Below are 12,806 nucleotides of genomic sequence, written 5' to 3'. Positions count from 1 at the left end.
GGGGAGGAAGAATGGAAAAAGATTGTGTTGATCATCTTCCAATTTTTGAGGATGTCCTTTCTCAAATCGTTACTTACAGAAGTGAAAGACGTAACACAAGTGATTTTGTCCAGTTCAGTGTTTTTTTGTTTAGACAGACAATCACTCCTTCGGATATTAGCCGCCCTCTTGTATGCCCTTCTAATGGTATGTGAGGGGTAACCTCTGGCTTTTAGATTCATCTTTAATGCCTCACTGTGGGTAACAAAGTCTTGTTTATCAGAACAATTGCATCTGATACGCAAAAATTGTCCAAAAGGCAAGTTTTCTCTCAATGATTGCGGATGAAAGCTTGCAAAATGAAGCAAAGTGTTCCTTTGGGTCGGTTTTTTGTATAGACTTGTCCCAATTAGTTTGTTTGGCATTCGGTAGATGAGTAAAAACCAGGAAAGCAATTTTTTTTTTTTTTGTGTGATTAGCCTCCCAGGTAAAATTGAGAGACTGCTCACATTGATTCAGCCAGATGTTAAAGGTGTTAAGTTCTGCCATGGTGCCCTGCCAGATCATAAAGATGTCGTCGATGTACCGATACCAGGCTCGGATGTTTTTGGCAAGTGGATTGGTGTCATTATATATGTGATTTTTTTCAAAATGGTCCATATATAGGTTAACCAGATCTGGGGCAAAGGTGGCCCCCATGCTGGTGCCATTGAGTTGTTGAAAAAAGGAGCCGTCGTGGATAAAGACATTTTTTTGTCAGTGCAATGTATTCAGCAATAAAAGCTGAAGGTGGATGTTTATCTTCTCGTGTTTCGAGCAGCTCTAGCATGACAATGATACATTTGACCTGTGGTATATTAGTATAAAGTGATGTCACATCAAGTCGTTGCCGCATTTTCCGTTTCTTCCCCGATTGCCCTGTCGTTATAAAAACTGTGGTTGGCCTCTTTGGGGTTGAATAGTTCCACTTGTGTTTGGAACATTCAGGGAAGTATCTGAGTCACTACTGTTGGAAAAGTTAGAGAAACTCACAAACTTCGTATCTTTTGTGGTCTTGACTGAAACTGCCCATTCCAGTTTGTCTGGTTAGTGTTTTGTTGTTTGAAAAAACCCAGAACTAGATAGGGATATGTTATTACCTCTCTTGTAATTTGCAATATTCTTCTTTAGTTTCCAGATCTTTTTGTCCAACGTTACAGTTTGAAATTTTGCCATCTCTGCATTCATTTTTTCTAATGCAGACTTAATCTCTGGAATACTTTACTCTCCTATTATCTTTTTCTCCAGAATATCTATGTCTTTCTATTGTTTTTTACTCTCTTCCTCTGCTGTTTCAATGATGAGAATTACCCAATCGTGGGAGCATTTGTTGCCAACTCCACTGAACCCTTTCATAAATTTAGGATTTTCTAGAAACACTCTCGGAATATTTTTGACCTGTAAGCCCTCGGGAATCACCCCAGCCTTCAGGTATTCAATCATCAGTTGTCCATGTGATTGAGTCCGTATTAATTTCTCTGTTTTTTGTGTGAGAAGGTCCAAATCATTTGTATTGGTAGGTGGAGTGGCAGAAGGTCCCGGGATTGGGGTATCAAGGATAGAGGGCATTTCAAGACATTTCACTACTGCCAGATGAGATATCGGTGCTTTCAAAAGGACTTTCCTTTGTCCCTGTATCTCCAGCAGATGCCTTCCAAACGGAAGTTGAAATGCGTAACTTCTTCCGCATTATCAGGTTGAGATATTTCTTCCATGACAAAAATGACCCAATACCTGATAATGATAACTGATCGGAAAAAAAACCTCCCTGTCATTCCCCAAGGCTACGTTTGTGGAGCATAGAATCCTTTTAGCATTGGGGTGTGGGGAAAGTCCCCTGGAAGAGGATGGTAACTATTGCCGTGCCGAGCCGAGCCAGAGAGATTAATGGGCGTGGATTCCGTGCGTGTGCATTGCGAACTGGGGAGCGTGCCGGAGCTGCTGTGGCCCTAGTGAACAAAAATGGTTTCATCGTGAAACCAGGCATCCCTAGAGGGCACCCATCATTCCCAAGAGGAGTACTCTTACCTTGAACAGACATTACTTTGATATGGCCATCTTAAATTCAGTCCTAATGCTGCCCCAACGACATCCCAGACCTGCAGCAATCCCATGTGGGGGGAAAAGTGGATGGGGCTTATCCCTCAATTAACACCTCGCCTGCCCAAAGGCACTCCACGGACCCAGAGCAAAGGAATGGATTGGCCAGGAACACAGGCCCGATCGGATGAGATTTGGAGGACAACAGGAAAAAGAAAGCCTGGATTATCGTGATGAGGACACAGGAGAAGGAGGCAGTCTAACAGACGAGCAGGATAGAGGAGGAAACGGAAGAATTTTGAGGCGGTTTCTGGAGCAGGCAAAGTTATTGTGGTTTTGAGAATGGGTACGGCTGAATGTGCATGCTTATGTGGAAAATGAGCGGGATAGCTTAGTGTAAGGAGTGATTGTAAAGTGAATGTTCTAGAGTGAAAGAAGAGTGTTGTGGTATTAGTGGGAGGAGAAGAAGGGGAAGAGTTAACATCAAACGATGGAGGCCAGGAGGAAGGCAGAGTGAAACATTGGAGGGATAGATCATTGGCGGGGAAGAGGCAGTGTGGCAGGGCAGGGCAAGGTGAAAATGAGTGTGACTGGTCCTAGGCAAATCCAACAGATTAAATGCAGGCACGTGTTCCCAAATCCCTGTAGAACATTACGCTGGGCTAGAGTAGGGACAGTTGGGAAATCCCAGCGGTAGTCCGTGCGCCTGCATTTAGGGAGACCCCTTCAGCCCAAGACGAGAATGAAGACAGTAGGAGTTATCATTCAGTAGTATTAACGAGGGGTTAGGGACGCATGGGCTTGCATGATGTATGATATATTTATAATGCGCTTAATACCCAGAGGTTTCTAAGCGCGGACCCGGGGATCGAACCTTTGTTTCTGTGTCGACTTGCTTCCAAGGTGCACATGTTGCCCCTGAGCTATCCTCCCAAGACATGCCAATGGGTAAGGGGGAGAGAGGGCGGCCCTATGGTCAACTGTTTCCCAAGCCCTCTGGTTGAAACGAGAACCTTGGAACATACTGATTGCCCTGTCCTCCTCGTGTATTCAAAGAACACCCCCTCCCTTCTGTTAAACCTATAATAAAAAACATTCTTCGACTCTATAAGCCCCGAGGTGTTTTGGGGTCAACCGTGGCGATTCATTTTGTTTGACTGGCATATTGTGTGTGATGAGGTGTGTGTGTGGCATGATTGGAAGTATATGTGGTGGCACATGTATGACTTGTTGGTAGGGTGCAGGTAGAGTATATCATGTTTTGGGTAAGTGCAGTTTGAGCATGGGATGGTTTAGTGTCTGGAAGTGCTGTTTGGTGTGTTTGGTTTGCTTGGCATGCTGGAGTGGCACGTGCATTTTCATTTGACTGGGGCTTTTAGGTGTGTGGCATGTCTGTTTTGGGTTGTACGTGGATGTGTGTAGTTTATGCATTTGGTTAGTGGTTGTCTGTAGTTATCTGGTGAAATAACGGCATTTTTTCCATGCTTACACTAAGTACACTGGGACATGCACACTATGGACACATTGTTTTTAAACCTGCTAATGTTTTAAATGTGTTAATCGCTATCAAATCTTTGAACCAAAACATTACGTGTTTTATTGATACCCTGTTTACCAGGCCCTGGTCAAGTTCCAAGAGATGCCAATTCTATTATCGGACCTTAATGAGAAATTAATGTTATTATAATGTGGACATGAGAATAAAGCGGGCGTTGCGGGGTTGATGTTGCACAGCACGTTCTTCAGCATGAAATTCCTAGTTTAACATGTATGGTAGCTGCACCAGCTTTCGCCTCAGCCCAGGTGGGTATTTATTCGCGCTGCACTGCTGATGGCGTGACTGATGGCGTCCCCTCTTTTGTTCCCACAGTGCTGTCGGACTCTCCTTGGATCAGCACTTCTGGATCTTGTAAAGGCAGATGCTTTGAACTACAAGAGGCTGACCCCCCCTACTGCCGCTGCGACAACCTTTGCAAGAGCTACAACAGCTGCTGCTCCGACTTTGATGACCACTGCTTGAAGACAGGTATGATGAGCCGCTCCCCAACCCAATCATTCTATCAGGGTCTGGAATATTAATACATTCCACCCCTGATATCTAGAGAAGGATGCTCAGTGAGCTTGACCTGCAATCCGTGTTTAATCCATATCGTCTTTCTTTATATTGAAAGGAAAGTGGGAGTGCATCCCTGAAATATGAAATCGGTGGGAACAGGGTGGCATGTTAACTAGCAAGTGGCCCATGTTACACACAACACTTTCCAGCCCCTCTTTTTTTCTAGTGCTTTTCTTTTTAGGTAAGAGTGGTTTGTATTCTTAAAGGTGTCGTCCAGGAGGACTGAAACTCAGAATAGAATGCAAAGTTGAGGAAAAATAAATTGTAACATATTGCACATGAAAAGGGGCCCACTGACCATTATCTGTTTTCTTCTCTATTGCTGTGAATTACAGTGGTTTGCTTCTTTGTTAATGATACCAAAGCATTGAGGGTGTATTAGATAGGGGTACCATTTTGGTAGAGGGACCAGATAACTCCTTGTTACTAGCGCAGTTTTTTAAGGACCAGGCAGTTTACAAGTTGTTTCGTGGTTAATTTGAATTGACCACACTGGATGGAGCCGATATATTCATGCTTTCTTAAAGGAACACCCAGGCCTGGTGACAAGTTATCGTTTTATATTTCCTACCCCGCATTTGGGAGCACCAAGTACATGTTACGTCTGATTCATGTCGCCAGCAATAACTTCTGAGAGGTTGGGTATGTACCGGATGGGGATATTAATTGTTGGCAAATTGAGGAACCCTGTCAAAGCATCTTGATACCCGTGTACAAGGGTGGTATTTAACTAATAGTCATAAAACCTAGTTAATGTCTCTACTTTTACTTTAAGTGGTTATTTTTTTTAAACTTTGATGGTTATTGGCCATTATTTGATGTTGCTCTGCGTTCAGACTAGAAGCTGTGCTCTGAGTGGACCTAAATTGAAAAGGTTCCATGGTTCCTGGCAGCATCCCCATCTTTTAGTCTACATTCCACACTTTAAATCGCGTGCTACTGCGCGATTGCTGAACACATTTCCTGCTCCCATTTGCGAATTTCACTGTCTCGATAGAGTATTGTAAAGAGTAACCTTATTAAGAAAATGTGTATTTATGATCGCCACGCAAAGCTACCTGACAATAACAAGAGTTCCTGTACATGTAAACTCAAGTACACATTATCCAGTTTAATAAATAGGGTAGGGAGGACGGATCAATACAGAGTGTCGTACCATATGCTAGAGCTTGTAGCAAAAGAGTAGATCACTGTTGTTACAGTATAGCCCACTTTTTCAATAAATATAGCCTCTCGTGCTGTTGAAATTGCAGGGCGCGGCTGGGAGTGTTCCAAGGACCGATGTGGAGAGGTGCGCGGCGAAGACAGTGCTTGCCACTGCTCCGATGACTGCGTGGCCAGGGGAGACTGCTGCACCAACTATCAGGTTATATGCAAAGGTAATCCTTTAACACGATAACTTGTTCTCTGTGCTTATCACTGATGAAGTCCAAGGAGCATAAACACATGCCTGCGTGCCTGCTGGTACTCTTACTCTGAGGAGACTCACCAGGTATTTCGGACTTTGACTGCTGTCATGAGGAGGGAGGGAGGAACGGAACAGTCATACTACAAGGTTTCCGATCGCATCAGTTGTTATTCCGAGCTTTAAAACAGATGAGGGTTAATACAAACTGGATGGGCCTATTTAGCTTGCCTTAAAGTATTCACAGGAAAAGGAATCTCACACATAGGGATAGGTGTTAGTGTATCCTTATGAGTTCTGTTTCTAAAAGCGGGATCAAATCCACCCCTAGTTTTAGGCTAATGCTGGTAGATATTCTCCCTCCTACTTGGTACTTGGGGGGGTGGGGGGAGATATGTTATGGGTTTTTTGCTGTTTTGGTAAGGATTGTGCTCGTTAGCCCTCAAGGGTTTATTGCTCATTCAAGGGATGCTGCTTACAGAAATGGAAGAGAGATTCCATGCACTCTCGGACTTGGGGCTAAGGTTGTGTTTCGCCCCATCGGTCAGGGTCCCTGGTTCCTGAAAAGGGGCCCAGGGCCTGTGATTTTTGTCACATGCCTGTATGGGTGGGGTAAGCCTTGCATGCAACTGAAAATTCTCTCTCCTCTGGAAAATCTATTTGAGCTTTTACTGTGTCAGTAAAGGGGTTCTCACATTGTTGACTAAGAACCCTTATATTTCCTGGCACTTTCTCTCATGATCGTCCACCTTCCTGCACTCACTATGCTGCCTTTCAAAGATAAATGTGGGGAAAGCATTAATGAAGCTATCGACCCCGCGCTGCTGCTGTGCTAAGAAGCAAATGACCTAGGTAGATTGCGTGCGAGGGTAATCTTTTACACCCTACCTGTTGTCAATTTTCACACCTTGGAAGTCTGGCACTGAATGAGATTTTTAGAGAAATTATGCCTGGGTTCGCTGACGCACTGAATTGCAAAATACAGTTGCTTTTATAGGCTAGCCACAGATTTGTATGTTTTTGACATATTGAAAACCTGATCAGTGCGTCGACCAGTCCAGCTCTATATTTGTTCTTGCATTTTATTTTGGGTACTTTTTGAGCATTGGCCCTGCAAGCAGTGGAATAGAAAATATTGTATATCTGGCAAAAATATATATTTAATGCAGGAACCCTGTATTCAAAGTTGCTTGTCAAAGCTAACGATTTGCCAAGTGTCATTTTTGTATGACTCCACATATCACTCCTTCATCCACCTTTCGCTAGCCAAGTGAGTCTCCGGGGATCGAGCAGGAGCTCTCCCTTTTGGCAATCCGCGCTGCCGGAGCAGCACGGAGACCTGCCCGCACTGAGGTAAGACAGAGGGCTTAGTTGAGAGCCGGGAAATTCCGCTCGTGTGTCATTGTTAACAATCCTTGCTACTATCGAGCATGAGACGCCACGTTACTTCCAAGTGCAATCGTGCTGTAATTGAGTGATTTTTGTTTTTTGTTTTTAAACATTTTTTTTTTATCTTTATTTGTTTTGGTTTAGGTAGTCATTTTGAACAGCAGAACATAAAAGAAAAAAACAGCGACCAAACACTATTCTACATACTCACAAAAACAAGTATCACAATAGAATTTCACAAAAACCGTTAATTAATTCAGAATTCATTAAAATCACTAAAATTATCCATGGGCCTAAAATCTTTGCATTCTTTAGCTCAAGTCGCATACATTTCTTAAAAAGGTTGTCACACGAATTTTTAAACTTGTACAATTATCATGTAACATTCTGTACCATATGAAATCTCTATTTACATCGTAGATTGAGTTTACAAATTGGGCAAAGTATTTTAACCTTTATGCCTTCAATGCAGGGCATACGAGCAGGATGTGTTGCAGTGTTTCGACTACACCATTCAGCTTGCAGAAACGACACCATGGCCCTTGTTCAGAGTGTCGATTTCTAATACATTTTATTTGATTAGTGAGCAAGACATTAAAACAAAAACGCATAAAATCATTGCGCAAGCGCCTCCCAGGATATTGAGTCAAATATCCTTCCATCACAGGCTGCCATTTCCAAGTGGAGCAAGCATAATTATAAAGTTTTGATTCCATAATTGTACATTTAGTTTTTTGCCAATTAAAGCCCATAAGGCTAGTTTTAACTTTTTCTGGTTTATTACATAATGAAACCGTTGACAAGCCTAACTCCTTCAGGCAGTTCATGGTCTCGACATTGAGTGCAAACAAGAAGGGATTAGTCTTTTCCTGATAAGCGCATGCGTAAAGCGGCCCATCCAAAGCTTTTTTGCATTTTTTCCATAAACATAATCTTTTCCAGGTGGCATAAGTAGAGAGCGATTGCAAACCCAATTCCTATTTTAGCACAGATCTCAAAATGTTACCTTCAATACAGTTCAGTTGTTCATATTGTCCATTTTGGAATAGTTCCGTTCCAAACATTGGGCGTGGAATGATTTTTTTAATTGAGAGCTGGGAAATTTCGCTCGTGTCATAGTTGGCAATCCTTGCTACTATAAAGCATAAGACGCCACGTTACTTCCAAGTGCAATCGTGCTATAATTGAGTGATTTACAGCGACGAAACCTGATGCCTGCAACATTTGTTAAATTCTGTGCACTGATTTAATGCATTCCTTTCGCCTCTCCATCATGGCGTTGTGCGTTTATTTGAACTAAACGGCCCTTCCAATACAGCCATAGCTGATTGGTTGCACGTAGCCATATACCACCTACCAGCTCACTGGTGGGCGGAAGCCGTCACCGAAGACTCCTGTCCTGAGCCTGTCCAGAGTCGCCAGTCAAACTATTCTCATACCTTTCTGCACCCAATCAGCTTATATATGTGTGCTGCCATACCCCGTTAATCTGCGGTAACGGAAGCACATACCTCCCTACTACCTGCATGTAATGTACCTCGCTCAGCATACCCCCTGCAAGCGGCTTATCCGTCCATGCAAATGTCCAATGTGAACCTTTCTGGCTCTGCATAACTGTTTTGCGCCTGCCTTATGCCGTGTCTCAGATCTAACGTGGCATGAACAGATTGGCACCTGACCCTAGCAATCACTCACAACTTCTCCTGGTATCCTCCTGTGACTCATAACCACCTATGCCATTCTTAATTCCCAGCATCCAGTAGCTTTCTTGAACGAACTTGGCACCTGTTGTTAGGTTGCAACCCACAATTGCCATGTTAACTGCCAATAGCCTCCTAGAATGAATTGATTACTGTTGCTGTTCGATTGTAATTACACTTCACTTACATATGTTTTATATAACTGCCAATAGTTCCTGAGAACACACTGTTCACCTGCTCTTTGGTAGTAACTTATAACTGCCCTGTTATACATAACTGCCAGTAGCCTCCTAGATTGAACTTAAATTTACTACCCTCCTGTCTGATCGTGACTCACAAGTCCCTACGATTTATACAACTGCCAGTAAATCTCCACCCTGTCTCCTTTGGAGCGTACCGGCTTGTTCTTGCAGAAGGACGTTCTGGCCGAGGGCCGCAGGGTTTGGGAAAAGCCACACTCTGGACTTTTCGTCAATAAGAAAATTGACGCGAGATACAGGCTACATTCTTCAGAAGAGGTGGCCCTGTCGTTTTGTCGCCCCCCTCCTCCACAGTGGTGGCTGCGGCCCCTTTGCAGTCCAGGCCTGCAGCATCCTCTTCCACGACGGCTACTCAGGTTCTGGGAAAGGAGGACAAGCTCCTCGACTCCCTCGGGAGGAAAATCTTCGCCAACTCGGTCTTGCAGCTCAGGCACGCCAATGCCGAACTGGTGTTATCAGCGGTTAATATGCATATGTGGAAAGGTCTGTCGGAGTTTGAGGAGTTCATCCCGGTCGAGAAGTTGGAAGACTTCAAGACTTCAGGGTCTTGGCCCAGGATCTCCTGGAGGCTGTGGCTCATCACGGAGACACCTCGGCTCGGGGCCTTATGCTGGGGGTTGATACCTCACTGGATGCCACTAAATTCTCAAAAGAAGTGTAGGACAAGGTGTTGGACCTTCCGTTCGATGGTAAGGAGCTCTTTCATTCTACAACAGATGTAGAGCTCACCAAGACGAAGGATAGCACTCGGACAGCTAAGTCCTTGTCGGTCCTTGTCAAGACTCCTTTCAAAATACAGAGACCGTTGTCCCAAAGCCGACCCTCCTCTGGCTTTAGGGGCTTCATTGACCGGAAGTCTCGTAGAGTGGATACCCCTTTGGGGAATAACCTCCGTAGGCAACAACGGACTCAGTTTTTCTCCCGCTCCTCAGCCTCAGGTTCAGGTGGCAACACCACCGAAAAACCTGCTAAATGAGGGTTCTCCGCACTCGCACGAGACCCCGGTGGGAGGACGCATTGCGTCTCATTGGGAGGCATGGCAGACCATCACCGAAGACAGATGGGTCTTGTCAGTCGCTCGGGCGGGCTTCCACTCACCCCTCCCCCACCCTTCAACCCTCCTTTTCAGCTGGCGGGCTCGCCCTTCCTCAAAGCCGAGGTTCAGAAGCTTCTGGACCTCAGAGCTGTGGAACCCGTTCCCCTCGGTACCCAAACCCAACCAGGCTGGCCTGCGCACCATCCTAGACCTTTCCCAGTTCAATCTTTTCCTACCCCAAGAGAAATTCAAGATGATCACGCTCAGCCAGATAGGGTCCTCCTTGCAGATGGGCGATCACCATGGTGGATCTTCAGGATGCGTACATGCATATTTTGATTTGGAATCCACACAGGAGATATCTCCGTTTCTCTTTGGGAGAGGAGCACTTCCAGTTTCGAGTGCTTCCTTTTGGCCTCAGCTCAGCGCCGCGCATCTTCACGAAGATGATGTCTGTGATTGCGGCCTATCTTTGCCTGCAGGGTATCCATGTGTATCCGTATTTGGACGACTGGCTCTTGCGCAGCCCTTGTCCGTTGGAAGCAGCGGGCAATCTTCAGTCTCTCCTTCAGCTCCTGTTCCATCTTGGGCTGTCGGTGAACTGGTGGAAATCTACCATGACGGTCTCGCAGGACTTGATTTTCCTGGGTTTTCGCTGGAACACGATCGACTGAGGAGTGTACCTAACCGGGGACAGGATGGCGGATCTGTTAGCCACGTGTCCGATGTTTGCGCAGTCGGAGAGCATGTCGGCCTGGTGGTTCCAGAGGCTTCTGGGCATCATGGCCTCGTGCGTGTTGACTCTTCCTCTTGCTCGTCTCAAGATCAGCGGTCCCAAATGGCTCTTCGGAGTTCTTGGCGTCAGGCTGTGGACCCGGATTCCAAGCTGATAATGATTCCGGCTTCCATGAGAGTGGACCTGGAATGGTGGTCATCTATCAGCAACCTGTCAGTGGGTGCGGGGTTTCAGGACCCAGCCCCTAGGGTGACGCTCACGAAGGACTCCTCCTTCCTGGGGCGGGGTGCGACATTAGATCTTCTTCAGGTCTCGGATCTCTGGTCGCCTCAGGACAAGCTCCTCCACATAAATCATTTAGAGCTCCTGGCGATCTTCCTAGCGCTCAGGGCGTTCAGACCGATCATAGCCAACAAGGTGGTCCGCATACGTACGGACAATGTGGTTTCGATGTATTACATCAACAAGCAAGGGGGATCCAAGTCCACCCCACCCCCCCCTCATGGACCTGTCCATCCAGATTTGGGAGTGGGCCGTGCTTCATGGTGTTTGGCTGCTTGCAGTGCACATTCCGGGCCAGCTGAATGTCGCAGCAGATGCCGTCAGCCGGCAGACAGTGGTCAGCTACGAGTGGGAGTTTAAGGCCGAGGTCCTCTCATGGATTTTCTTGCCTTGGGGCACACCGGAGGTGGACCTCTTCGCTATGGCGGTAAACAAGAAACTTCCGCAGTATGCCTCCAGAGGGGGCTGGGAGCCTCCTCTCTGGGGGATGCTCTCAAGATTCCATAGCACAACACGAGAACTTGCGCCTTCCCGCCTCTGCCTCTAGTCCATCAGGCAATTTGGAAGCTGAAGAACTCGGTCAATTTTTCCCTTCTACTCATAGCCCGTGATGGCCAGCCAGGATTTGGTTCTCAGCACTTCAACACCTGTCGATGTGTCCGCCGATCAGGTTACCAGTGACCCCCGATCTACTTTATCAAGGGGAACAGCAGATGTGGCACCCCTCCCCACAATCACTCAGCTTGGCGGCATGGTGCCTGAGTTCAAGTCTTTAGAACATCTTAACTTGCCTGCGGATAACATGCGTATTATCCAGGTGGCCAGGAAACCCTCAACTAGATACCAATACATAAGTAAATGGCTCAGGTTCTGTCATTGGTGTTTGGAAAAGCAGTTGGACCCAAGGGAGGCTACGATTGACACGGTGCTGTCCTTCGTATCCTTCCTAGCAGGGTGTTCACGTTCTGTCATGCAGAACCTATCTTTCAGCGGTCTCCGCTTATCTTTCTACGGACCAATGTTCTTACCCTCTGTGTAATCCAGTGGCTGAGAGGCATTTGGCAAGCTTGACATGCCTCTACCCTCCAGTTCGTAGTCCGCACCCGCCGTGGGATCTAAATGTAGTCCTGACGGCCTTGTGCCATAAGCCTTTTAAACCCATGGCCACGGTGGACCTCCAGTACCTATCCTGGAAAGTGTCCTTTTTGGTCGCCGTTACGTCAGCAAGGCGGGTGAGTGAGCTCCAGGCCTTGTCGGTGGAGCATCTCTTCTTGGTCTTTCACAAGGATAAGGTAGTCCTACGGACGAATCCTGCTTTCCTGCCGAAGGTGGTAACTGAATTCCATCTGAATCAGTCGATCTCCCTGCCGGTCTTTTTTCCGAACCCTACATCGTAGGCAGAAAGGGTTCTGCATTGTCTCGATGTCAGAAGGGCTCTTAAGTTCTATCTGGACAGGACTTCCGAGCTTAGGAGGTCTTCTCAACTATGTGTGTCTTTTGGTAACCCTCAGGGTAAGCAGGCCTCTAAGGCGACTATTTCTCAGTGGATTGCCGCCTGCATTAAGGAGTCTTTCACCGTCCAAGGGCTGAAACCTCCTAAGGGTATTCATGCACACCTGGTGCGGGGCAAGGCAGCCGCAGTTGCTTTTCAGAAATATGTTCCCTGGGAGTCCATCGCTAGGGCAGCTACTTGGGCCTCCCCATCTGCTTTTTGTAAGCATTATTGTCTTGACACGAGCTCAAGAGCTCATGCTCAGTTTGGTCAGGCTGTGCTGAAGAACCTTTTTCAGTAAGGGGTATTTCCATCCACCCATAGTTCCTGTT

The 12,806-nt window shown here is 46.3% G+C and overlaps 1 protein-coding gene across 4 annotated transcripts in view; it reads left to right on the top strand.

The window, feature by feature from the left end:
* The window catches only part of ENPP2 (ectonucleotide pyrophosphatase/phosphodiesterase 2), a 1,757,842-nt gene that overhangs the window by 921,716 nt on the left and 823,320 nt on the right, over positions 1-12,806 (top strand). For all 4 annotated transcript variants that reach the window (XM_069621550.1, XM_069621549.1, XM_069621547.1 and 1 more), the window contains exons 3-4: positions 3,929-4,084; positions 5,428-5,553. In XM_069621550.1, the coding sequence (XP_069477651.1) occupies positions 3,929-4,084; positions 5,428-5,553 (282 nt within the window). The remainder of the gene's footprint in view (positions 1-3,928; positions 4,085-5,427; positions 5,554-12,806) is intronic.

This window comes from Ambystoma mexicanum, chromosome 5q (assembly GCF_040938575.1).
Source record: "Ambystoma mexicanum isolate Mex_15411 chromosome 5q, UKY_AmexF1_1, whole genome shotgun sequence".
In the NCBI taxonomy this organism is placed as follows: domain Eukaryota; kingdom Metazoa; phylum Chordata; class Amphibia; order Caudata; family Ambystomatidae; genus Ambystoma; species Ambystoma mexicanum.
Note: the sequence above shows the minus strand (reverse complement) of the source record. Positions and strands in the feature narration are given on the sequence as shown.